A 22560-nucleotide genomic window follows, 5' to 3' on the forward strand; every position below is an offset into this window, starting at 1 on the left:
GGAGCCCCCCCTGACCTCCTGACATGGGACCCACCAGGACCCCCAGATCCAGGAGGGAGCCCCCTCTGACCTCCTGAAATGGGATACACTCAGACCCCCAGCCCTAGGAGGGAGCTCCCTCTGACCTCCTGAGATGGGATCCACTCAGACCCCCAGCCCTGGGAGGGAGCCCCCTCTGACCTCCTGAGATGGGACCCACCAGGACCCCCAACCCTAGGAGGGAGCTCCCTCTGACCTCCTGAGATGGGATCTACTCAGACCCCCAGCTCAGGAAGGAGCCCCCTCTGATGTATTTGTAAAGTGCTTAGCACAGAGCCTGACACGTTCAGTCTCGTCTGACTCTGTGACCCCGTGGACCTCATCACACCAATATTGTCTGTGGGGTTTTCTTAACAAAGATACCAGAATGGTTTGCCATTTCCTTCTCCAGTGGATTAAGGCAAACAGAGGTTAAGTGACTTGGCCAGGGTCACACAGCTAGGAAGTGTCTGAGGCCGATTTTGAACTACTCTCCCACCCTAAATGCACACAGTGTCCTATCTTCTGAGCTGACCAACTTCCTCTCTGCCTGGCATGGGGTAGGAGCTAAATAATGCTATCATTATCCTCCTCCTCATCATCCTGGGCTAGGACACACTGGGGCCTTCCCAACCCTCAGGGCTGGAACCCTTATTAACCACAGAGGAGCATAATCTGACTTCCAAGCCTGACTCCCCTGGGACAACCTGACCTCTGGGGTTGGGACTTTTTACCCGTTGGGAACATTAAGCCCAGCACTCCTCTCTAGGGAACCCCAACCCCAGGAGCTCTCCGACCATCGGAGTCAGGTCCCATTGGGAGTTCTAGGCCCCAATTCTAGTTCTAGGAGTCTCCTCTGACCTCCTGAACCAGGCCCCACTTGTGTCCTTCCTTATGGAGCTGGGCTCCCTGAAATCCTCTCTGACCTCTGGGACTGGAATCCTCCCCCAAGGGGTATATCTTTCCCAGGAAGCTCCTTCTGTCGTTCAGCCTGGGACTCCCTTCCCTGTAAGCCTGTATGTAGTCCCCAGTGAGCCCTCAGGTGGGATGCCATCCCTCTCCCCCCAATCTGGAGCTATTTGGGGGGAATTCTTGGTCAGGTGATCTCTGAGGTTCCTTCCAGGTTCTGATCCAGCTGCTCACTGCCCTCTGACCTTTGCCCTTGACAGCCCTGTCCCAGGACCCTCCTCCTCTCATTTTACTTCCCTGGGATCTGTCCCCTCCAGGTATCCCACTCCAGGACCCTGATCCGACCCTTCACCTCCAGCACCAGAAACCACTTTGTGAATAAAGTAGCTGAAAAACAAAAACTCTTCCAGGTGAGGGGAGCCCAGGACCCCCTAAGCACCCCGTATCTGCCAACCATGCCCATGGCCCTTTGCCTTGCCCAAAGTGGCCCCTTGCTTCAGGGTCTCCGGCAGAAAGCTCCCATTTCCCAAGACACCAGTTTCTGGAACCTGAGAATCCTGCCTTGTGGTCCCAGGAGTCCCAGCTGGGGGGGGGGGCGGGAGGGCTTCCTCTGACTCTTTGCGGGTAATGCCTCATGGCTTGCTCTGAATCCTAGGAAAACAACGACCTCCCGGTGCACCTAAAGGGCGGAGGCAAAGACAATCTCCTGTACAAATTAACGATGGCCATCTGCTTGGGAGGTGAGTGGGGGGAGGGGCAGGGCCAGTAAAGCTGGGACCCAGGCTGGGGGGATGGGGGGAAGGGGAGGGGGTGCTTTCTTTTGGGCTCTGGATCTCTGAGGGGAGGGAGATCAGGGTGGGGCACCCCTCACTTTCTGCTTTTTTTTCCCTCTATCCTCCATCCCTAGGCACTACTTACAGCCTCTTCTGCCTTGGCTGGGCCTCCTTCCCCCACAAGAAGTGAGACTGGGTACCAGGCACTGGACAGAAAAGGAAAGGCTTGGCAGAGCCTGGGCCTGGGGCTCGGGTTAGGGCTCATCAGAAATAAATTCCCTAGCTGAAGAAAGCTAATCCAGATAGTCTGTGTTGGTGGTGGTGATCTGAGACCTAGGCCCCTGACCAGGATGTATCTACCTGCCTCCCTCCCTCTCCCTCTCCCTCAGGGAGCCAAGGACCCTGGACCCCAAATACCCCTACTGCAGTAGAAGTCTAGGTTCTAGGGAGACTGGGAATCCTGGGAGAAAGATTGGGGAACTGGGCAGGGTCGTCAGAAAAGGGGATCCTTCCTAGAGAAGGGGGCTGCCTCTGACATGACCCTTTGTGTTACCCCCATAACTGGCTGGTGCCCCCTGCCCCCACCAAGGACTCCCCCAACCCTTCTCTCTATCTTGGGCTTGTTGAGGGTCATGCCCCCAAGGGCTCTCTAGAATGCTGCCCTGTCCCCCTGCCCCCAGCTGATGGCATTCATCATCCTGGATGGCCTGGGTTACATGGGAGGGTTCAAGGTCACAGGAAATCAGATCTAGGGGTAGATGTGGAGGGCAGTCTGGTCCAGGTCTGTGTGTGAAGTGACTGCATTGACCTGGGAGGAGTCCTTGCTTGGGTCTGGATTTCTGGACCTTTAGGTTTATTCCTCAGTCAGGGAGGCAGATGGGAGAATTCCAACAGGTGTAAAAGCCAGGATCCCAGGAGTCTACACCCACACCAAATGGGGGCCTGCTGACCAATGGGGGCTAAAGTCAAGCGTGGTAGGGATGGCTCAAGGCCCAGGCTGATAGCAGGGCCTGGTGCTCCTGGACCAAGCACCATCTCAGCTGCTGGAACGTTCGATCTCTGGGCCACTGAGTCCAGGGGGACCCTCATGGCTCAGCAAATGAAGGGGAAGGGAACAGGCTTAGAAATTGTCCCCCATAGACAGTCCTTCAGCCAAAGTTCCCAGGGTGTGGCCCCATACCTACTCAGACACCCCCAGGACATTCAGTCTAAAGCTAGCCCTGCCTACCAAGTCCACTTCAGTAAAAGGAGGGAGGCAGGGAAAAGACCCTCCCTCCCCAAGGCAATTAGAGTCGTGTGAATGTTAAGTACTCATGGTGACCCCAACACTCTTGACCTTCAGAGACAGGTCTCCAGGTCTCCCCTGGGGCAGGTGAACTGAGAGAGAAACACCTTCCCACCATCCCCCCACAACCTTCCCACTACAGCTCTGGCCGCTTGCCCTGCCTCCCCTCCCCCCATTAGCAGAGGCTGGGATCCCCAGATGAGTTGAGGGGAGCTCTGACCCCCAGCAAGGCTAAGAACCCAAGGTCCCTACCTCCCAACCTCCTGAATAAAGATACCTTGGCCCAACCCACTCCACGATGATGGTAGGAGGCCATCAGTCTTGTGACCACTGTTTATTTTGGGCTTTGGGGCAGCCCAGAAGCCCTGCCCTTGCTCCCAGGCCCACCCAAGAGAGGAGGGGAGAAGGCACACTACCAGAAGAGTCTCGTGGGGGCACAGCATGTGTGTAATGGCACCTGCAGACATGTTAAAGCATGTAACGTGTATTTGTAGGGGCTTGGGCGGCATGTTACAGCATGTGGTGCTGGGTGGAGTTAAGGGGCAGCACATTGCAGCGTAAGTATTTCTAAGGAGGCTGGGGGGCACATTTGGGAGGTGGAGTTGGGGACCAGTGGGGAGCAGGGGCTTCTGGGTGGTGGTCATATTTGTACAGTCAGGGGTAGAAGGGGCACCCCAGGGACAACATGGCCTCAGTGTCTGGTGGTGCCTTCACCCGAGGGTTCCCATGTCGGGCTGAGAACGACAGAAATGCAGGGAGGTGGGGGGCAGCTTCCTGGCAATCTCTGTCCTAGGTGGTGGTGGTGGGGGGGACTGATGACCAGTCAGGTGGATAGATGCATGGTCCTCAGGAGTACATGGTCAGCTGCAGCCACTGGGAGAAGAGGGGAAGATGGGGGAGGAGTGAATTGGGGGTGGGGCCCCCCAGGAATCTGCCAGTGCTGCCCAGAGGCCACCCCTCCCCAAGGGAGGGTGAGCAGCACCCCAACCAGACCCCCACAGATACGGGGCGGGGGGTGGCCCTCACCTCTTGGATGTTCACCCGGATCTGACCACTGCCATCCTTGTCCAGAGACTTGAAGGCACCTGGGTTGGGGGTGGGAGAGAACAGTTAGCAGGAAAGGTTCTCAACGTAGTCGTGGAAAGCCTGGGAATGAATGCCCCATCCCCAGCCTCAGTCCTATCCCAGGGCAGGGTTCAAGGGATCAGCATCCAGCCTGCCCAGCTCACTCACGGAACATGGCATCCAGACGAACGAGACAGCTGATGAAGTTGTCAAAATCCATATGTCCGTCCTCATCTGAGTATCTCCGAATGATCATCTGGTAGAGTTCGGGGCTGAGCTGGAAGCCTGGGGGGCCCAGCAAGGGTCAGTGGCCAGCTCTGGGGTCCAGGCCCCCCAGCTGCCATCCTCCCCTCTTCCCCACATACCCAAGGACCTGAAGGGGGAGCCCAGACAGACAGGGAGAGCTCCAGCCTCCTCACTTCCCTGCTGTAAAAGGAGGGGGCTGATTTGCCCAGGGTCATGTAGGTAGTAAATAAATACCACGGTAAAATTAGAACCCAGATCCTCTGGCCGTAAATTCCCACAGGAACCCCCTAAACATTGCCATAGCCCTTCTAAGGTCCTCCCGGCATGGCATTATCTCTTTGGATCCTTTCAGCACCTCTGGGAGGTAGCAGGGATTATGGCCTCAGACTGCTGACTTGCCCAGGGTCACACAGCTAGCGTCTGAAGCATTCAGCAGCCATGCACAGCACAGTAAGCACTTTAATAAATGCTTGTTGACCAAGGCTGGATATCCTCAGTCCTTTAGACTGCAAACTCCTTGAGGATGCAGGCTTTCTTCTTAGGATTTGCAGTCCTGTGCTTATTAGCACATCATAAATACTGAACCCTAAAGCACTACTAAGTGTCTGAGGCTGTAGACTTATGGCCTCTGCTGTGTGGTCACCAAATGAATATTGGTTGTTATAGAGCAACTGATTAGATTTCAATGAATTACTGACTGGTTTTTAATAGCTCAGTTTACAAGCAAGTTCCCTACAACAATCTCACAAGGTGGGGGATAGGAGTGTCATGGCCAGTTAATGTCTGAGGCAGGATTTGATGCCAGGTCTCTCCTGACTCCAAGGAATCTTCTCTAGGCCTCAGTTTCCCCTTATATAGAATAAGGGGATTGGAGTGGGCATGCCCTGAGGTCCAGCTCTGAACCCAGGACTTCTAGAAGGGTGAGGGAGGAGAATCACAGCATGAGGAGGTGTGGTGGGGGCTGCAATCTGTACTGATGAAGGGGGTACCTCCACTGAGGAGATCTGGCTGAGGACTGATGAGTCATTGATCAGTTGATGAGCCTTTATTGATCAAATATTGTAAAGTAATTGATTAGCTACCAATTTGTAACTAGATTCTAATTGGGTCCGTTATAGCCTAGATGTGAGCCTTATGGCCCTTCTACAGTGTGTGGCCTTGGGTTTAGGTCCCACCATTTTTGTGTCCTGAGCCCCCTGGGTAGTGCAGGAAGCTATGGATCCCTACTCAGAATCACTTACGTGGCCTGCAATCATGATGAAATTTCCAATTAGAGGTTTCTAAAAATAAAGATGGAATTTTTTTTCCATCCAAGGTCATGGACCCTCTGGGCCACATCCATGGGCCCCATCCTATAGGGCCTGGTTTCCTGTGCTGATCAGATCACAAGTCTACTCCTTCCCAAATGGTCAGACTCCAGGAGGGCTGGGGCCCCTTCCCCACCTCCCCTCTAAGCCCAGGGGCCCCCAAACCTGCAGCCGAAAAGGCTCCTGGAAGCTCGCTGCTGCCAATGGTCCCTGAGCGGTCTAGGTCGTACTGTTTGTAGACGGCCTGGAGGGGGGACGGGGGAGAGGTCAGAGGAACACAGGGAAAGGTCCTTGGTTGGGAGGGGAGGCAGTGGGGGTGAGAGGGGCAGGATCTCAGGAAGCCAGCTTATCAGAAAGGGCCTGAGCTAGGATCAGGCTGCTGCCGGGTGCCAGCCCACCTGCCATTTCTTTATGTTGTTCCAAAGGTATTTGAATTCCTCAAAGCCAAGTTTTCCAGTGGTGTCACTCTGGTGGGGGCAGGAAGTTAAGGCTCAAAATGGGAGAAAAGGAGGCCATTATGTGAAGAGGGAGCCCATACTGGACCCTCCCCCAAGGGCACACCCCCCAAAGCCCCAAGGATACATCCATGACTGCCACCATGCTCCGACAGGTGTCGATACCAAAACCATCAGTCTTCAGGTCAGGGTCTGGAGATGCCAAGGTCTGAGGTCAGAGTTCATCCATTTCCACCATCCCTGGTCCTAGGCCAGCCCTCCCTCCCCCAGGGGCACCAGGCACTCACGTCGAGTCACCACCTTGTTCAAGATATTCATGAGTTCAGAGGCACTGACTTCCATGTCCTGCCAGGAGAGGGCGGGAGGAGAGATTAGGGTGGGAGGAGAGACTGGGGCAGGAGACAGCGAGGGCTTCCCTTACCCTGCTGCTTCTTCTGGCCAAAAGCCCACTCCTAGGAGGCCTCCCGGGGTGGACAGGGGTGAGGACTGGACCCCGTGTCTAGGTGCCCATTTATCCCTGGGGATGCTCACTGGGGGCCTGAAGGGACGAGTGTGGGAAGGGAGCTGGACACTCACATCTCCTGCCAGCTGGGAAAACAGCCTCCTGAACTGCCGGACCTCCTCACTCTCATTGGCCTCGATGTTGGAGAAGTGGGATCGAGGGGGCTGGGGGAAAAGAGGAGCAGGCTCAGAGAAAACACTTTCTCTTCCCACTGTCCAAGGTCCAGGGAAATCCCCTTCTCCATCGCCCCAACCAACCCAAGAACCCAGGCAACCTCCCCCCTCCCCCCCCCCCCGCCCCAGGCTGTAACCCTTCACCCCAGGCAGAGGAGGCAGGTATGAAAAGGAAGAGTCTTCATGGGTTGGGGGGATTCACTTACCGGGGGCTCTGGGTTATAATTGGCTGCAGCTTCACTACAGAGAAGAATGGGGGAGGGGGTGTCATGGAAGGGGCAGAGACTAGCCCTACCCCCTCCATAAAACCGGTCTGGCCACCTACAGAAGGGCCTCTCTGCCCAGGCCTGAGTGACTCCCCACACTCAGAACCAGGGTCAGATTCCTGCCAAGAACCCAGGAATCCCCCTCCCCCCCGCCCAGATGACCCTCCCAGCTGCCCTCCCCCCCAATTCTCCACTACCTCCCAGCATTGGTCTCACACACACATGCTTGGGTCCCCCCAACTCCAACCTACCAGTTTTATTGATGCTCCTTTGTTTCATTCAAAAATCACAATCACTTCCTGATAAACTGCCCAGCCCCCACGGAACCCTCCCAGGTAACAAAGAAAGCTAAGGAAAACAGACCTAACAAGCCTCTCTGGGAGGGCACAGGCAGCATTCCACAGGAGCTGTCTGGGCCTCCTTTGGGCAAGCCCTTTCCCCACCTTTTAGCAGGTTACTTGGTCATCTCTTTTAGAGGGCAGACACCCGCTGCTGGAAGCTGGCCCTAATCACCCCTCACATGCTCATCTCCCAGGCCCTAGGAGGGGGAAGGGTCGGGAAGAGGGGGCAGCCTTCTTCCTCCATCCCTGTGGTCTGAGCCTCTCCCAACAACAGCATCATTCCTGAGCTAACTCTGTGACTGTCCTGAGTTTTGCTTTTCAGCTAAAGTTCACAGAATTGTCTCCAGTGGCTGCCCCTGCTACACTCACCTCTGCCACTAAATACCTGGGCAACCTTCAGCAAGTCACTATCTCCCTAGGCCTCAGTCTCCACATTTGTAAAATGAGGGGCGGCCTCAGGGGGCCCATCTGGTGAACTCTCTGCCCCCCTTCCAATAAATATGCAAGATTACAAAGGAAACCAACTCATTTAAATACAATTATACAATTATTAAAAAAAAAGGCCTGTCTAGATGGGAGGAGCCCTGATGTCTCCGGCTCCCCTCAAGATACCTCAAGCAAGACTGTTCTGCCAGTATCTTTCCTTCCCAGCCTTCCAGGTATCAAAGCCTCTCCCTATCCTGGAGGTCCTGAGCTGCAGCCTCATGGGTGGCAGGCTGGGCCCTGGTCCCATCCCTTGGGCGATTACTGACTGCTCCCCAAGAGACAACACCCAGGTATCCTTCCAATAACCCCAGCTATCCTGCATAACCGTAAGGCTCATCTAGTAATTTCCGGTCGGTGTGAGTCATTCCTCCATCACCTTAGGTCCTGGCTCCCAATCTCAGCCACATGCCACTATCTTACCTACAAAAGTCTCTCCTAGCAGGCAGTATGGTACATGGGTTACCCCCAAAGAAAGAGCAAAAAGACCCACAGGTACAAGAATATTTCCAGCAACTCTTTTTGTGGTGGCGAAGAATTGGAAACTGAGGGAATGCCCATTAATTGGGGAATGTCTGAACAAGCTGTGATCCACAAATGTGATACCATTGTGCTGTAAGAAATGATGAGGGGGTGGTTTCAGAGAAACCTTGGAAGACCTGCATGAACAGACACAGAGGAAGTGAGCTGACCCAGAATAATTTACAGAGTGGACAACATTGTGAAGGCCAACAACTCTGAAAGACTTGAGAACTCTGTTCCACACAACAACCAGCCAGGATTCCACAGGACCAGAGGGCCGGGGTTGGCCTTGGGATGCAGAATGAGACACATTTTCAGTTACAGGCAATGTAAGAGTTTGCTTTACATATGAGTGCTAAGGGCTCAATTTTTCTTTTTCCTTTCTTTCCCAATGAGAGTGGGTGGCAGGGGGGAGAGGAGAGGATAACAAAATTAAAGAGGACCACTGAGGCACAGTTTAAAAAATTACAGATAAGAGAACAGGAAGGTCAGGAAGAAGTACAGAAATATAGGACAGTTTTGAAAGCCACTTTTGCTGAGAAAGAAAATCATACATCTATTGTTTCATGCAAATTTTTTTTTTGAGTATCAAGAGATGTTGAGTTATTTTGGTGTTTGTTAAGATCTAAATAGACAGAAAAAAAATGCATTGGGTCTATACTACCTCACAAGCTTGGGCAGGTTTCTTAGTCAATTTGGACCTCAGTTGCCCCGTCTGTAAAATGAGGGAATTGGACTCTGAGGTTCCTTCCAACTGTCAATCTATTATGTTGTGTGCCCTGTCTGTTCTTAAAACCATTGCCTCCTGTCTCCTTCAGAGAAGCCACTCTCCCTACATCCCTAACAGATCCTTCACCATCTCTCATACCCAGAAAAACGAGTGCCTCCCAGCCCCCAACCCCCAGGTTCTGTCCTTTCCATTTCTCTCAGCTCACTCTTCAGGGTCTCTCTCTCTGTCTCTGTGTCTGTCTCCTCTTGGCTACAGTCCTCTATCTCCCACAACCAAGAGACTGTTTCCACCTGACATTCAGTCCCATGATGCTTCAGACACACACTCAAAACTGAACTCACCACTCACTCAGCCCATTCCTTCTTGGGATTTCACTACTTCTGACCAAACATTCCCTAAGCACTGTGCTGGGCCCCCAGGAGGGTCAGAGCCAACACAACCTTGGCCCCCATAGACCTCAAGAGTCTCTCAGCCAGCCTTGGATTCCTGAAGACTCAAGAGGCAGGAAGACCTGAGTTTAAATCCCACCTCTGCCTCACCCTCCTTTTAAATTTAAAATTTTTGTTTTCAGTTTCAAATTTTCTCCCAAACTCCACCACTCTCCCCACACTGAGAAGGCAAAAATACAGTAGCCACTACATATAAATTCTGATCCTTTCTCACTGGGTGATCATGGCCAAGCTATAGGACCTCTTCAGGGCCTCCTGCCTCAAATGATGATAAAAACCTGTAAGTATCTACCTGACAGAATGGTGGAGAGGTTCCAATGAGATAATGGAAACCGAGAACTTTTCAAACCTCAAAGCAAAACATAGCTAATCTCTGTATCAACAAACAGAGAGACCTCATACTGCCACAGAGGGAGATTTGGGGTTGGTGGACAGGAGTGATCATCTATAATTTTTTATATATATGTAAAACAAGGGGGAGCTAGGTGGCCCAGTAGATAGAGTACTGAGCCTGGAGTCAGGAAGACCTGAATTCAAATCTAGCCTCAGACACTCACTGTGCAACCCTGGGCAAGTCACTTAACCCTGTTTGCCTCAGTTTCCCCAATGCCTTAAGGGGCCACCTGGCTGTGTGACCCTGTGACAGTCTCGGTGGCCCCAACAACTCTGAAACCACTTATATTAAGCATTGGGAAAGGGGCCTTCCTTACTGGAAGTTCCCAAAATCAAACAGACCAAAAAAAAAAAAAAGGCCCTGAAAACAACCTATATATTATCTTGGTCTAGGCCCATGATTTCAACTACAGGGAACTCTCTCATTGACTGGAAAAGCTCTTCTGCCAATATAAACAACCGTCTCATGAGGTCCCCATGGCTTGCCTTGGGCAAGCTTGGTGACCAAGGATGAGAGGCAGGATTTGAATGTGGGTTCTCTAAGCATCACCCAATGTGGCCTCCTGGTCACGATGCCTATAGAGAGTTGTTTCAATAACATGCTTATTCCTTCTCCCTTACTGCCCAGTTACCAAGGCTTCCTCGGTCACATCCAGATCCATCTCCAACATCTGACTTACAGTTACACCTAAGGCCCGCCCATCCCCCCTGGGACTTAGCTGAGCCTGCTCTCCGAAGGGCGCACCACCCGGCTCCCTCTTTTACTGGGATCTTTAGCCCTTAGCACAATGTTTTTTTTTTTTTTTTTTAAAGCAATAGGGGTTAAGTAACTTGCTCAAGGTTACACGGCCAGTTATTTCTGGGTGTGGTGCCTGAGCATCTGAGCCCGGACCTGATCCAGGTCATCCCGACACTGGAGCCAGTGCTCCTACTCGCTGGCCACCTGGTCCCCTAAGCAATTGGGGTTAAGTAACTTGCTCAAGGTTACACGGCCAGGTGTTTCTAGGTGGGTGCTGAGTGTCTGAGCCCGGGATTCGATCTCCAGGTCTTCTCAGTACTGGAGCCGGTGCTCTTACTCGCTGTGCTACCTGGCCGCCCCCCTTAGCACAATGTTTGACAGACAGACAGCACTTTTTCTTTTATTTCTTCATTCGATCTCAATATATCCCAAACCGAGCTCCTCCTTTAATGGCTCCCCATTCTGAAGCCCCTCCTAGAGCCGGGGCTACCTATCATCCCTCTCAATCTACAGCTGAAAGCTTAAAATTGTCTTCAGACAGGTATCTCTCCTCTTTCTCCACCCCCTTCCACTGTGGGCAGAACTGTCTTTCTTACCCATATTAGCTGGTCGATCAATTAAAACATCTATTCTGTGCAAAAAAAACACCAACAGGGATAGAAAGACTCCCCACCCCCAAGATGCTTACATTCTCCTGCCGATTGAGATAAAGCCTGCCCTCATCCAAAAACCCAACACCGACCAAAGTCAGGGAAGAGATATCTGGGCAGATCCAAGAGGAGGGCAAGGCTTCTCAGAAACCAAGGGGGAAGAGCCTGCTCCATCACCAATATCCTGTCTTCCCAGTCTTGGAAAGCCCTTCCCTCGAACTAGTGTCCACCCAGATAGGGAAAGCCGGCACCTTCTGCCCTTTGACTCGGTGTCTCTTCGGGCTGCTTCTTCGTTCTCCATCCCCACTGCCCACCAAGGATCCGCCTTTCCTCCCTAAGTGACCAATCCCACTTGCTCTGCTTTGGGGGCTACCGCCCTGAAAAGAGTCCAGGAACCAAGATGGTGGCCTGGTGTCCTCAGTCCTAAGCAGACCTCCTGAGGAGGGGACAGGGTTCAGTAGGGTCTGCCCAATAGGAAACGGATAAAAAAGGAATGGGGGCGGGGCACGATGCTTCCCGACTTACTCCCTCGGCTCAAAAACCATCAGTGGGTTCCCACTACCTCCAAACTCTTCCGCCTGGTGAGGCCCTCCCTAACCTGGTGTTAACCACCCACCTTCCCATACCTGCCCCCGGACTCCCTTCCACCAACTCTATACTCCAGCCCCCTCCCCCTCCTACAGCCCTTAACTCAGACCCTATCTGATGACCACCCCCATCCCCAGCTGCTCGCCTGACCCATCAGCCACTATTCAAGTTCTGGGTCTCCAATTACAGAACCATAGATTTGGATCTGGAATGGGCCTAGGAGGTCACCTAGTCCAGCTCCCTTTTACAGAAAAGGAAACTGAGGCCTGCGGAGGAGACAGGACTTGCCCTAAGTCACACAAATGGGAAATTTCCGAGGCAGGGCTTGAACCCAGATTATCTGCACCAAGCTGCTTCCCAAAGAGAGAATGCTCTTTCCCCACAGGACTCCCCCAAATGTGTCGGGCTGGCCCTCGGTGGCTCAGGCCCCTACCGGACTCCAACTGAGTTTTCATTATCGAAACTTTGTATCTTTCTAGGCCCCCGAAGGAGGGGTGGATTAGTAGACTGCCCCTGGTCTATGCCGCTCCCCCACCTCCCGATACACAGTTCGGTCCTGGGTTCCCTCTGAAGCTGCGTGACTCCGTGGGCCCTCAGTTATCTCAAATGTAGAATGAGGGGTGACGGACGTGGGTCAGTGAGGCCCCTTCCGGGCGTTCGTACCCAGGGAACTTGCACCCGATAAACTTCACGCCTTTTCAATGCTAAAAAGACCATGGTCCCACATCCATCATTAATGGGGAGGCCCAAGTTCCCAGAGGAGGTTTGGGGCTCTACTGAGCTGGGAAGCCACGAAACCGGGGATCCTTGAAAGGTATACAGAACCAGATCTGACAATCCCTCCTCTGCCACATACCTGCCATGACTCCCTATTGCCACTGGCTAAGATTGCTCATGCTTACTCACTACGAGGCTCAAGCCCACTCCCCTTTCCAGCTTCCTTTTCCAGACCTCCCACTGAACTGAGGACCCCAACACAAGTCCCAGGGCTCCCCACGTCCCAGGACCATTCCATATGTCCAAGGGTTCCCCAAGTCCGGCGTTCTTCATATCGCAAGACTCCCCATATCCCAGGATCCTCTCATGTCCCGGGATTCCTCAAGTCCCAGGACCTCCTCATGTTCCAGGGCTCCCCATATCCCAGAATCTCCCCATGCCCCGGGGCTCCCCGTATCCCAGGACCCCCCTACGTACCGGGACCCCCCAGCCGCAGACAGGCCCCCACCTGCCGAGCCCCCTAGCCCCGGCTCACCTGATGGCGCTGATGACGCCGCCTAGGAAGCCCATGGCGCCCCCCGCGCCTCCACCGCCCCCGCCGCCGCCTCCGCTGAGCAGCCCCCCGATGACATTGCCGATGCCACCCCCGCCGCCGCCGCCGCCACCGCCGCTGAGCAGCCCCTCAAGAGCTCTGCCTGCGCCCCCGCCGCCTCCGCCCTTACCGCCCAGGAATGAATTAACCAGGAACATGTCTCTGGGACCTGGGGGACAGAAAGCGGGACCCAGACCCCGCCGCGGTCAGCTCAGGGTCCCGCCCCGAGAGGCCGAGGCAGGGCTCAGGGGTACGGGGCTGGGATTCAGGGGATCCTTGGGCCGGCTTTGGGGATTCAAGGTTGGGGGGCTCGGACGGGTTTGGGGGGCTCTCGCTCGTGTCCGAGTACGGGGTATCAGGGAGCACGGGGGCACTGAAGCCGGGGTTCGGGGTCCCGGGTTTAGGGGGGTTCAAGGCCAGGCGGGGGAGATTTGAGCGGGGCTGGGGGTCCCGGGCTCGGGGTCTGGGGATGGAGGAGCTCTCACCCTGGTCTTGGCCTTGGCCTCAGTTTCCCCAGCTCCGGCCTGGCCTCCTGCCCTGCTTGCTCTGCTTAGCTCGGGTCCGGCTGCAGGAGGGTCGGGCGGGGCCGGGGTGACTCAGGGGCGGCCCCGCCCGAGGCCATGTTCCTTCCCCGGGCGTCCGCGCGGCCCTAGAGAGCGCCCCCGCACACCGTCCGGTCTCGCCCCCCCCTTCCGGCTGCATAACGGGACCCGTGCGTCCCCGCCCCCCTGCTGCTCCCCGGAGCCAGAGCCCAGCTCTCCCGCCCGGCGGGGTCCCGGGGAGACACTGGGGGGAGGGCGCGTCTGTGCCTTTAAGAGCCCCATCCCAGTCTCCCCCCACAGCCAGTGACTCAGGGCAGACACATCCCCGCGCTCTCGGGCCCCACGCGGGGCTACGAGTTACATGTCGCGGACACTCGAGGGGGTGTGGTGGGCCTCCAGGGTCCCGGAGCTGGGGGGAGGGAGGAGGGTCGCTGCTCCTGGACCGGCCCAGCCTAGCTGGGGGAGGAGGGCAGTGGAAACGGCCCCATTCCCGAGCTAGGGTGACTCTTCGGTCCCCGTCCCCGCCCCCGGAAGCTGGGGCCCGGTTTCATTCCTTAGTCCCTGGGGCCCTTTCGAGATGCGGAAGCGGCTGGGGCAGAGGGCAGCCTGCGCCCCTCCCTACTTGGGGCCCTCTCCAGCGCCTCCCCGCGTGGGTGAGCTCTTCCTCCGGGTCTCCCCATCATCGCAGCCCCACGCGCCTTCTCACGACTCCCCCAGTGCAGTGACGGCCCACTCTTCTACCAAAGGAATCCTGCAGTGCCGATCCGCCCGCACGGAGCCACAGCTCCCTCCTCTACACGCCGTGGCTCCCTGTTTCTTCTGGGATCATATACAGCTGTCGTTTCACGTCTGCAGCCCTAAATAGCAGGCCCCAGCCTACGTGTCCAGCCTCCCCGGCCACTCCTGCCCCCTGCGCTCCAGCCACATCCCGTTCCTCACTCTTGCCCCTCTATGCCTGTGTCCCCATTAGAATCTAGACTCTAGAGGAGGGATCGTTTGTTCGGAATGGAATGCATGGATCCAGTGCCCGCCCCATTCCAAGCACTGATGTGACCGTCTGTCCTTGGTACTTGTTACCCCAGGAACGTCCCAGAACAATGCCGAGCACACAGTAGGGACCGATAAATACCGAGTCATCTACAACTACCCTAAAGCCCACGTAAGTCTGAAAAAAAAACCTCAGGAAAAAGATCACTTTTCGGTAAGAACTACTGGGAAATATGTAAAGTCTGACGGAAACGCTGTTTAGACCAACATGACAGACCATGCTCCACAACAGATTCAAAATGGACGTGGATGTTAAAGCCCCTAGGAGCCAAGGGCCAAACCTGCGATTTCACCGAAGTGCGGAACTCCTGGATGAATACATTCCCTCCACTAATTCTTGTTTGCCCCCTTTGCAATTTAGTGCCTAGAGACACCGAGAGGCTGGTATTTGCTTAAGGTCACATTCCAGAGAGTTTTTGAACATCTCATTCTCCACCATATCACAGATGCCCGATTTTAGAGACTGGTTAAATGAATTATTTTAAAAATTAGAAGCTTATCACATCCCTTTCACAAATGGGGTAAAGGGTGAATTTTCTAAAATTATTTTTTAGTATTCCTCCCCCTCCCTGACAGCCATCTCATATAACAAAACTATTTTTAAAGAGAAAAAGAAAAAATTCAACACAATCACTGAATATATAAAAAAATTTCCTAAGACATGCCACTGTGGCCCTCCCAGATCCAGAAAGAGGGGGAGGGGCAGATGGGTTGGGAGTGACCATATTTTTTTGGAACCACGTTTGATCATTATAATTTGAGGAGGTAACGTCTTTACTAAACAAGGGGTAGGGGAAATTACAAAAAATAGATCATTTTGCTTACCTGAAATTAAAGTTTTGCATGAACGAAAGTAATGCAAAGAGAGTAAGAAGTGGTCAACTATGGGGAGAAAAAGTCTCATTGTATCTGATTTCTCTGATACAAGTTACCTATCCAAGCTATACAGAAACCTAACAGAAACATCAAAGACCAAGAGCCATTCCAACAGAGATGTGGGCAAGGGATTTGGACAGTTCTCAAAAAACTTGTAAATTACAAGCCATATGAAAGAATACTCCAAATTACTAAGAATTAGAAAAATGCCAATCAAAATAATGTTGAGGCTTCACTTTAAACTCAGTAAACTGGCAAGAATGACAAAAGGAAGGGATGGGTTCACTTTGGCTATTTTGAATTTTTTATTTTAACTTGTGGGGGTAAGAGGTCCCAGACCACTCATTTCATCACTGTGGAGACCTCCCAGTAAGGCAAATTCCTCCACAGATGCAATCAGCAACTCCTTAGACACTAGAAGAGCCTGAGAACACTGAGAGGTGATGGCACCTGACCAGGGCCACCAAGCCACCACACACCAATGTGTAAGAGGCAGGACTTGAGGCCTGGCCTTCCCGACTACAAATTGAGCCCTCTAGTCCACTCTACGTGCTGCTTCTATTTCAGTTGTGCAGTTGGGTCTGACTGAGGCAACCAGGTTGAAGTGACTGGCCCAGGGTCACACAGCTAAGAAGTGCCTGAGGTGGGATTTGAACTCCGGGAGAGTCTTCCTGACTCCAGGCCCAGTGCTATGGCGCCACCTAGCTGCCTGTATTTCAGCAGCTAACCAACTAAGTCTGGCCCCAAAGAGATGTGAGCATATACCTCCCTCCCTTCTTGGCAGAGCTGGAGGATCATGGGTGTTGAAGGCTACAGATGCTGACGGGTTGATCTGTTTCATTTTTTATTCTGATATGGGATGGGCCTCTGGGAGAGGGGAATGATGTAAGAACAAGAAATCAATCCACACTGAAGATGAGCTTCCAGGCTCTCTCCTCTTCAAAACTGCTTCCAAAGCTTCTGAAGGCACTGGTGTCAACAGGTCGCAGGCCACTTCTGGGCTGACCAGACGTGAGGAAAGCAAAGGCCAGCCTCCCCATCAGACTCATTGGGCTCCTCCTTACCCCACCTTATCCCCTTCCCTGACCACCACAATCTCTCTCCCCTCCAAGAACCCAGGCTGCCTCCAAGGGATTCAGAGGCATTTAATTCACTTGTCTCACAACCTCACAAGAGCCGAAGGAAAAATAAGATAAAAAATACAACTCAAAATAGGGAAGGGAAGAGGGAATACACCACAGACACAGAAGAGGAGGGAGGGGTCCAGGCTGGAGGGTGGGGAAGAGAAAGGGAGGCTGCATCCAAGGGGATAACCCCCCCCAGTAGTATTTAACCCCCCACCCCCACCAGGGGGGTCACATCTCATCATCATCCAGTCCATAATCCTCCTCTGGGAAGTCCCCCACGGTCACCGAGTGTGGCTTGACAAAGGCACCATACTTGTCCTGGCACTCAAAGTAGCGTTTGCCGTTCACACTGCAAATGACAAACAGCAGTACTGGAAGTCACAGGGCTGCCCTAACACACACACACACACACACACACACACACACACACACACACACACACACACACACAGCCCTAGGCATGGGCACTTGAGGAAGGCTCGCCTCACCTGCCATTGTGCTTCCCCAGCGGTTCATCATAACGGATGCCAACCCAGTAGCCAGGCTTGAAATCCGTGAGTCCTGCCCACAAGAAGCAGTTCAGTGAGGGCCACGATGGTGGCTCCTGGCTCTCTAGCCTGGGGGACAGACCCATTCTGCAGAGAAGCTGCTGCTGTCACCCCCTGCCCTCCCTCCTCTGCAGAGAAGCTGCTGCTGTTACCTTCTGCCCTCCCTCCTCTGGCCCCTCGATCAGCTTCCATCAATCACACAGACGCCAGACCGTGCCCATGCCCTGTGTTCATCTTCAGTGGGTCCTGATTACCCCCACTTATCACTGCAGCCTTCCCCCCTACCTCTGTAACCCAAACTGTCCATGCCTAGCAGCACTTCCCCTTCTTCCTCCTTGTTTATTAACCTTTCCAGTTTCCTGGAGAGCTCAGCTTTCTAAGGCTCATCTTAATCCCCAGCTGCTTCTGAAATCACCTTGTTCATGCACACTTAAGAGGTTGTACATGTTGTTTTTCCCAGCCAGAATGGAAGCTCCTGATGGAGGGGCGGGGGCCCTGGAACTTGTCTTTGTGCCCCCAGGGTCTGCCTGGCACAGGGCAGATACTCCCTGGGTACTCTCTCATCAGTTGGGGAGTCTGAGGCTGGAGAGGGGAATCTGCCCACTCTCTAAATGCCCCTGCCCAGAGCAAGCCCAACCTTCATCCCACTGCGCCACGATGCCCACTGACTCACCCACATACATGACAGTGCCTCGCTTGGTGGGCTGGCCGGCCGCCTGCACTTGGCAGCGGCTCCCCACCGAGATGGCCTGGGCCTGGGCCTCCTCGTCAGCGAGCCGCTGGGCCGCTTCAGCCTCCCGTCGCTTCTGTTCCTCCTCATTGAATTTGCCCATCTTGCTGCGCTTCAGGAAGGAGCGTACGGAGTCTGGAGGCCAGGGGTCAAGGGGGTCACTGCCCTAAACTTAAACCCCCCTCCCCCAATCCCCAGGTCCCTCCAGCTCCCCTGCCCCATCTCCATGATCTAGGCCCTGAGTCTCTTCTCTCCCCCATTTTCTATCCTTCCCATTTACACCTGGGCCCCTTCTTCTACACCTTCCCTTTCTGATCTCCTCTCCACTCTCCCCATGCTCCCCCATCCCCCAAGCTTTCCTCATGCTCATGTACCAGCTCTGCTCTCATAAGCTGACTGGGAGAGCTCAAACTTCTCCACTTGGGACAGGTCCTCATATTCGCCCAGACGTGCCCCACTCCGGTCGATGACCTGTGGGGAGACTGGGAATGAGCCTGGGGACTCTGGGAAAGGCTGAGGTCCCATCTGTGAGGTGCCATGAGCAAAACAACATCAGAGGACAAAGTCCTGGAGGGATTTCAGGTCAGAAATGTGAGGGGGGGGCAGTAGGAGTGGGCATAATCACAGAGAATGGCTGTCATGGGGAAGTGCCCTGCTTCGGAGGCAGAAGGTCTGCTCCAGCCCTATCCCTAACTACCTGTATGCCTCCAGGTAAGTAACCCCCCTCCTCCATTTCCCATAGAGAAAATGAGGGACTGGGCTGACAGGCCCAGCCCAGCTCTATGACCCTAGGATTTTAAGGGCAGCGACCTGGAGAAAGGTGGGGCCTGGGGCAAGAGGCATGGAAGAGCTGAACTGTGAGGGCTGGCAGGGACTTCACAGCCAAGGGTAACAGGGACACGTATGGCAATGGGTCAAGGACTGAGAAGTGGGACAGGGTGGGGGAACATCTCACGTGGATCCTGCAGCCATCATCCACTGGGTAGGAGCCTAAGAGAGCGTCATCCTGGTCAAGTTTCATGCAGAAGCGGTCATCAGCAGTGTAGAGCTCCAGGTCCATGCAGGAGGCCGGGCTGCCAACCACCAGCTCCAGCTTACACTGGGGGATGGGGACTCATAATGAATCATAGCCTGTCACAGCTAGGAGTGACCTTAGAAGGATCTGACGCCACAATGCATTTCACAAATGAGGACATTCAGGCCCCAAAGGTTGAGAGTCTTGCTCAAGCTAATAAATCGGGAGATCCAAGTCAAACCCAGGCCTTGTGACTACACCCCAACCACCCTCTGCTGCTTGTATCTCAGATGTGCCTTCCTGAGTCTGCTCATCCCAAGCTGGACCCTCTCCCCCCCAGGCCCTGTGTCCTCTTCCACACTCCGGCCTCCTTCCCTCTCTGCCCAGACTCTCCAGTTCCCCACCCCCCACCATAGCCCTTCCTAAGTCTCCCCGGCTCTTTCCCCTCACTGTCTCAGCTGAGAACTTTGTCTCATAAAAAGCTGAGGCCCTTCTCCGAAAACACTTTCTCCCTTCCTCCTCCTACACCAGCCAGGGTTTCCTTTACCATCTCCTTTGCTCTATCCCAAGGCCAGTTAATGAGTCTTTATTAGGCACTCACTATGGATTGGGCACAAGTCTCATGGGGGAAACAACATGCAAACAACGATGAACAGAGAAGACAGGGCTAGACTGACAGAGGGAGGGGCTGGGAAAGGCTTCCTGCAGGAGGGAACTGAGCTGGGACTTGAGGAGGGGCAGTGCTTCAGGGAGGGGGAACAGCTAATGCAAATGCCTGGAGGCTGGAGATGGAGGGTCTTGTTCCAGGAATAGCAGAGGCCAGTGTCACTGGATGCCAGAGTAAGGTGTAAGAAGATTGGAAAGGCAGAGTGGGGTCAGGTTCTGAAGGGCTTTGAACAGCAAAGGGGTCTTTTTCGTACAGGGTGTCCCAAAAGTCTTAGTGAAGTTTTAAGTTATTAAATCTTAAAATTGTACTAAGCCTTTTGAGCCTGGAGATAAGAGGGAGCGACTGCACTGTCTACTACTGTCCCTTCAGTGACCCCTGCTCTCTCTAATCTTCGATCCTCCTTCCCTGCTGCCTGGACATGACCTGATCTCCTCCCTCCACATGTCTGTCTCTCTGCTGGGTGGTTGGACTCTTGATTAATTCAGCCCCACTCAAATTAATTCAGCCCCACTCAAACCTCTGCCCTCATTCTCCCAGCCAAGAACCTCACTGTTCCCCAAGAGCTCTGCCCTCCTCATCTCTCATCACTTCCACTCTCCCCCTTTACCTGTCCCACATCACAAGTCGGCCTAATCCTTACTAAATCATGCAGAAGCAATCCCATTCTATTTCATCACCTCTGGCACTCAGCCCCACCTCTATCATCCCTACTTTTACTTAACTCCAGCCTCTTCCTGTCCCCTGGCTGATACCCTACAAAACACCACCCTCAAAAAATCCTCCCTTGGTCCTTCCGTTCCCACCAGCTACTGTCCCACATCTCTCTTCCCTTCTGGGGCTAAATTTGAGAAGGTGTCTATCACCAACATCTTTACTTTCTTTACTCTCACCTTCTTCTTAACCCTCTTAAAATCCAGCTTCTGACCTCATTCTACAGAAAATGGCTCTTTCCAAAGTGACCAATGATCTCTTAGCTGCCAAATCCAATGGCCTTTTCTCAATCTCATTTTCCTTGACCTCCCTGCAGCCTGACACTGTGGATCACCCTCTCCCCCCTGATAGTTTCTTCTCTCTAGGTTTTCAGGACATGCCCCTCTCTCTCCTGGTTCTCTTCCCTCTCTGCCTGTTCCTTCTCTTTGCTGGATCCTCCTCCTGATCACACCCTGTGACCATAGGGATCCCTCGGGGCTCTGTCCTGGACCTTCTTCTCCCTCTAGTTTACTTCACTTGGTGATCTCATCAGCTTCCATGGATTTAATTTCCATTTCTATGGTGATGATTCTTAGATTTGCCTTTCCAGCCCTAACCTCTCTGCAGACCCCCAAGTCCAAATCACCAGCTGCCCTTCAGACACCTCAAAGTGGATGTCCAGGAGACATCTGAAACTCAATGTGTCCAAAAATGATCTCGTCTTTCCCCCCAAACCCTCCTCAGCTGCTACTTTTCCTATCACTGTAGATGGCAAAAACCCCTCCTGGTCCCCCAGGCTTCCAACCTAAGTAATCCTGGACTCCTCATTCACTCTCACCCCCCCCCCCCATCCACACTGTTGTTAGGCCTGTCAATGTCCTCTCTGCAGCACCTCTCAAATGTCCCTTCTCTCCTCTGACCATTGCCCCCATCCTGGCACAGGCACCAGCCACCTCACACTTGCACTATTGCAACTGCTGCTGGTGGGTCTGCCTGTCCTCTTACAGCCACCAAAGTGATTTTCCTAACGCACAAGTACTTCCATGGCAGTACCCCCCTCTCTGCAATGAATTGCAATGGCTCCCTATAGATTCTAGGATCAAATGCAAAATGCCCTTTGACGTTCAAAGCCTGCTCCCCTTTCCTGTCTTCTTCCACCTTACTCCTTATATGTAGTCTCTGATCCGGTGACACTGGCTCAAAGAAGCCCCTCCATCTCTCAACTCTGGGCACCCTCTCTGGCTCAAGCTTGGAACACTCCCCCTCCTCTTCTCTGACCACGCACCCCTCCGGCTTCCTGCAATTAAAATCGCACCTTCTACAGGAAGCCTTCCCCACTCCTGCCTTTATTTCAGCGCCTTCTCTCTGCTAAGTATTACCTATTTATTCCGTACAGAGCTGTTTGCTTCGGATCTGTCCACTTAGATTGGAAGCTCCCTGAGAGCAGGGCCGTCTTTGGCCCCCTGATATCCCCAGCACTAACCACAACATCGGGTGTATTATAAATGATTATTGGCTTCCATTGTCCCCCCTGACCCATCTTATCCTCCACCCCACCCCTTCTCTCTCCAGGCCCCGCCCCCTGGCCCACCCCCCCCCCCTTCCCCGGGCCCCGCCCCCCACATCTCCCCTCCCCCAGGCCCCGCCCCCTCCCAGTCCCCTCTTTTCTCCCCGCAGGACCCGCCCTCTAGTCCTTTCCCGGGTCCGAACCTTGAACTCAGCCAGAGTGAGGCCCCGGTTGTACCGCTTCTCCGAGCGGAAGCTGTTGAGGGAGCTGCTTATAAACACGGTGACCGTGGGCGCAGACACCCCGGCCAGATCCATGCTTGCGGAGGGCCCCCGGCTCCGGGTGCTCCTTCCCGGCCGCCGCCTCCTCGCTCCCCCTCAGGCCTCGCTGCCCGAAACCGCCGTCGCCGCTGCCACTGCTACAGCCACAGCCACCGCTTCTGGAAGCTTCGCCCCGCCCCCTGCACTCTTCCGCTAGCCAATCACCGCCTTGAACCTATTCACTTAGCCCAATCGGCACCCGACTCTCTCTTCGACCGACCGCCTCCTCACGAGATCGTCCCTCCTTCCACAGATGGTGAAGCTCATCCGGGTCCTCCGACTAGACTC

The 22560-nt window shown here is 54.1% G+C and overlaps 3 protein-coding genes across 5 annotated transcripts in view; 1 reads left to right on the plus strand and 2 right to left on the minus strand.

The window, feature by feature from the left end:
• Nucleotides 1–2001, plus strand: part of LOC138154540 (cytochrome c oxidase subunit 7A1, mitochondrial-like) — a 259360-nt gene extending 257359 nt beyond the window's left edge. For both annotated transcript variants that reach the window (XM_069079457.1, XM_069079458.1), the window contains exons 3-5: nucleotides 1245–1337; nucleotides 1583–1667; nucleotides 1835–2001. In XM_069079457.1, coding sequence (XP_068935558.1) covers nucleotides 1245–1337; nucleotides 1583–1667; nucleotides 1835–1890 — 234 coding nt within the window. In that variant the 3' untranslated portion in view covers nucleotides 1891–2001. The remainder of the gene's footprint in view (nucleotides 1–1244; nucleotides 1338–1582; nucleotides 1668–1834) is intronic.
• Nucleotides 2002–3304: 1303 nt separating this feature from the next.
• Nucleotides 3305–13859, minus strand: CAPNS1 (calpain small subunit 1). 2 transcript variants are annotated; one of them, XM_069078971.1, is made up of 11 exons: nucleotides 13689–13858; nucleotides 13147–13372; nucleotides 6940–6973; nucleotides 6635–6724; nucleotides 6346–6403; nucleotides 6186–6250; nucleotides 6002–6070; nucleotides 5769–5847; nucleotides 4219–4335; nucleotides 4012–4070; nucleotides 3305–3858 (listed from the first exon to the last, which is right to left on the minus strand). In XM_069078971.1, the coding sequence occupies exons 2-11, from the start codon at nucleotides 13359–13361 to the stop codon at nucleotides 3832–3834; spliced, it is 813 nt and encodes a 270-aa protein (XP_068935072.1). In that variant the 5' UTR covers nucleotides 13362–13372; nucleotides 13689–13858; the 3' UTR covers nucleotides 3305–3831. The 2 variants fall into 2 exon arrangements, with proteins under 2 accessions (XP_068935072.1, XP_068935073.1); XM_069078972.1 differs by lacking the exon at nucleotides 6940–6973 and having other exon boundaries at nucleotides 6635–6758; nucleotides 13689–13859.
• A 2936-nt stretch (nucleotides 13860–16795) lies between these two features.
• TBCB (tubulin folding cofactor B) lies at nucleotides 16796–22429 on the minus strand. The gene is made up of 6 exons (XM_069078973.1): nucleotides 22156–22429; nucleotides 19029–19172; nucleotides 18448–18544; nucleotides 18017–18208; nucleotides 17284–17356; nucleotides 16796–17144 (listed from the first exon to the last, which is right to left on the minus strand). The coding sequence occupies exons 1-6, from the start codon at nucleotides 22267–22269 to the stop codon at nucleotides 17024–17026; spliced, it is 741 nt and encodes a 246-aa protein (XP_068935074.1). The 5' UTR covers nucleotides 22270–22429; the 3' UTR covers nucleotides 16796–17023.
• Nucleotides 22430–22560: the final 131 nt, after the last annotated feature.

Source organism: Petaurus breviceps, unplaced genomic scaffold, assembly GCF_028583685.1.
Source record: "Petaurus breviceps papuanus isolate PSGF00001 unplaced genomic scaffold, PetGlider_PUasm1.0 91041, whole genome shotgun sequence".
NCBI lineage: Eukaryota > Metazoa > Chordata > Mammalia > Diprotodontia > Petauridae > Petaurus > Petaurus breviceps.

Excerpts from the sequence above, each read along its gene's own strand:
- TBCB (XM_069078973.1), bottom strand. The coding sequence starts at position 22,269 with ATGGATCTGGCCGGGGTGTCTGCGCCCACGGTCACCGTGTTTATAAGC. Across the intron at positions 17,357-18,016 it reads AGGCACTGTCATGTATGTGG|GACTCACGGATTTCAAGCCT; the intron begins GTGAGTCAGTGG and ends TCTTGTGGGCAG. Across the intron at positions 17,145-17,283 it reads CTGGGGAAGCACAATGGCAG|TGTGAACGGCAAACGCTACT; the intron begins GTGAGGCGAGCC and ends TGTCATTTGCAG.
- CAPNS1 (XM_069078972.1), bottom strand. The coding sequence starts at position 13,361 with ATGTTCCTGGTTAATTCATTCCTGGGCGGTAAGGGCGGAGGCGGCGGG. Across the intron at positions 6,759-13,146 it reads GGCGTCATCAGCGCCATCAG|TGTTTTCTCTGAGCCTGCTC; the intron begins GTGAGCCGGGGC and ends GGGAAGAGAAAG. Across the intron at positions 6,404-6,634 it reads TTTCCCAGCTGGCAGGAGAT|GACATGGAAGTCAGTGCCTC; the intron begins GTGAGTGTCCAG and ends CTCTCCTGGCAG.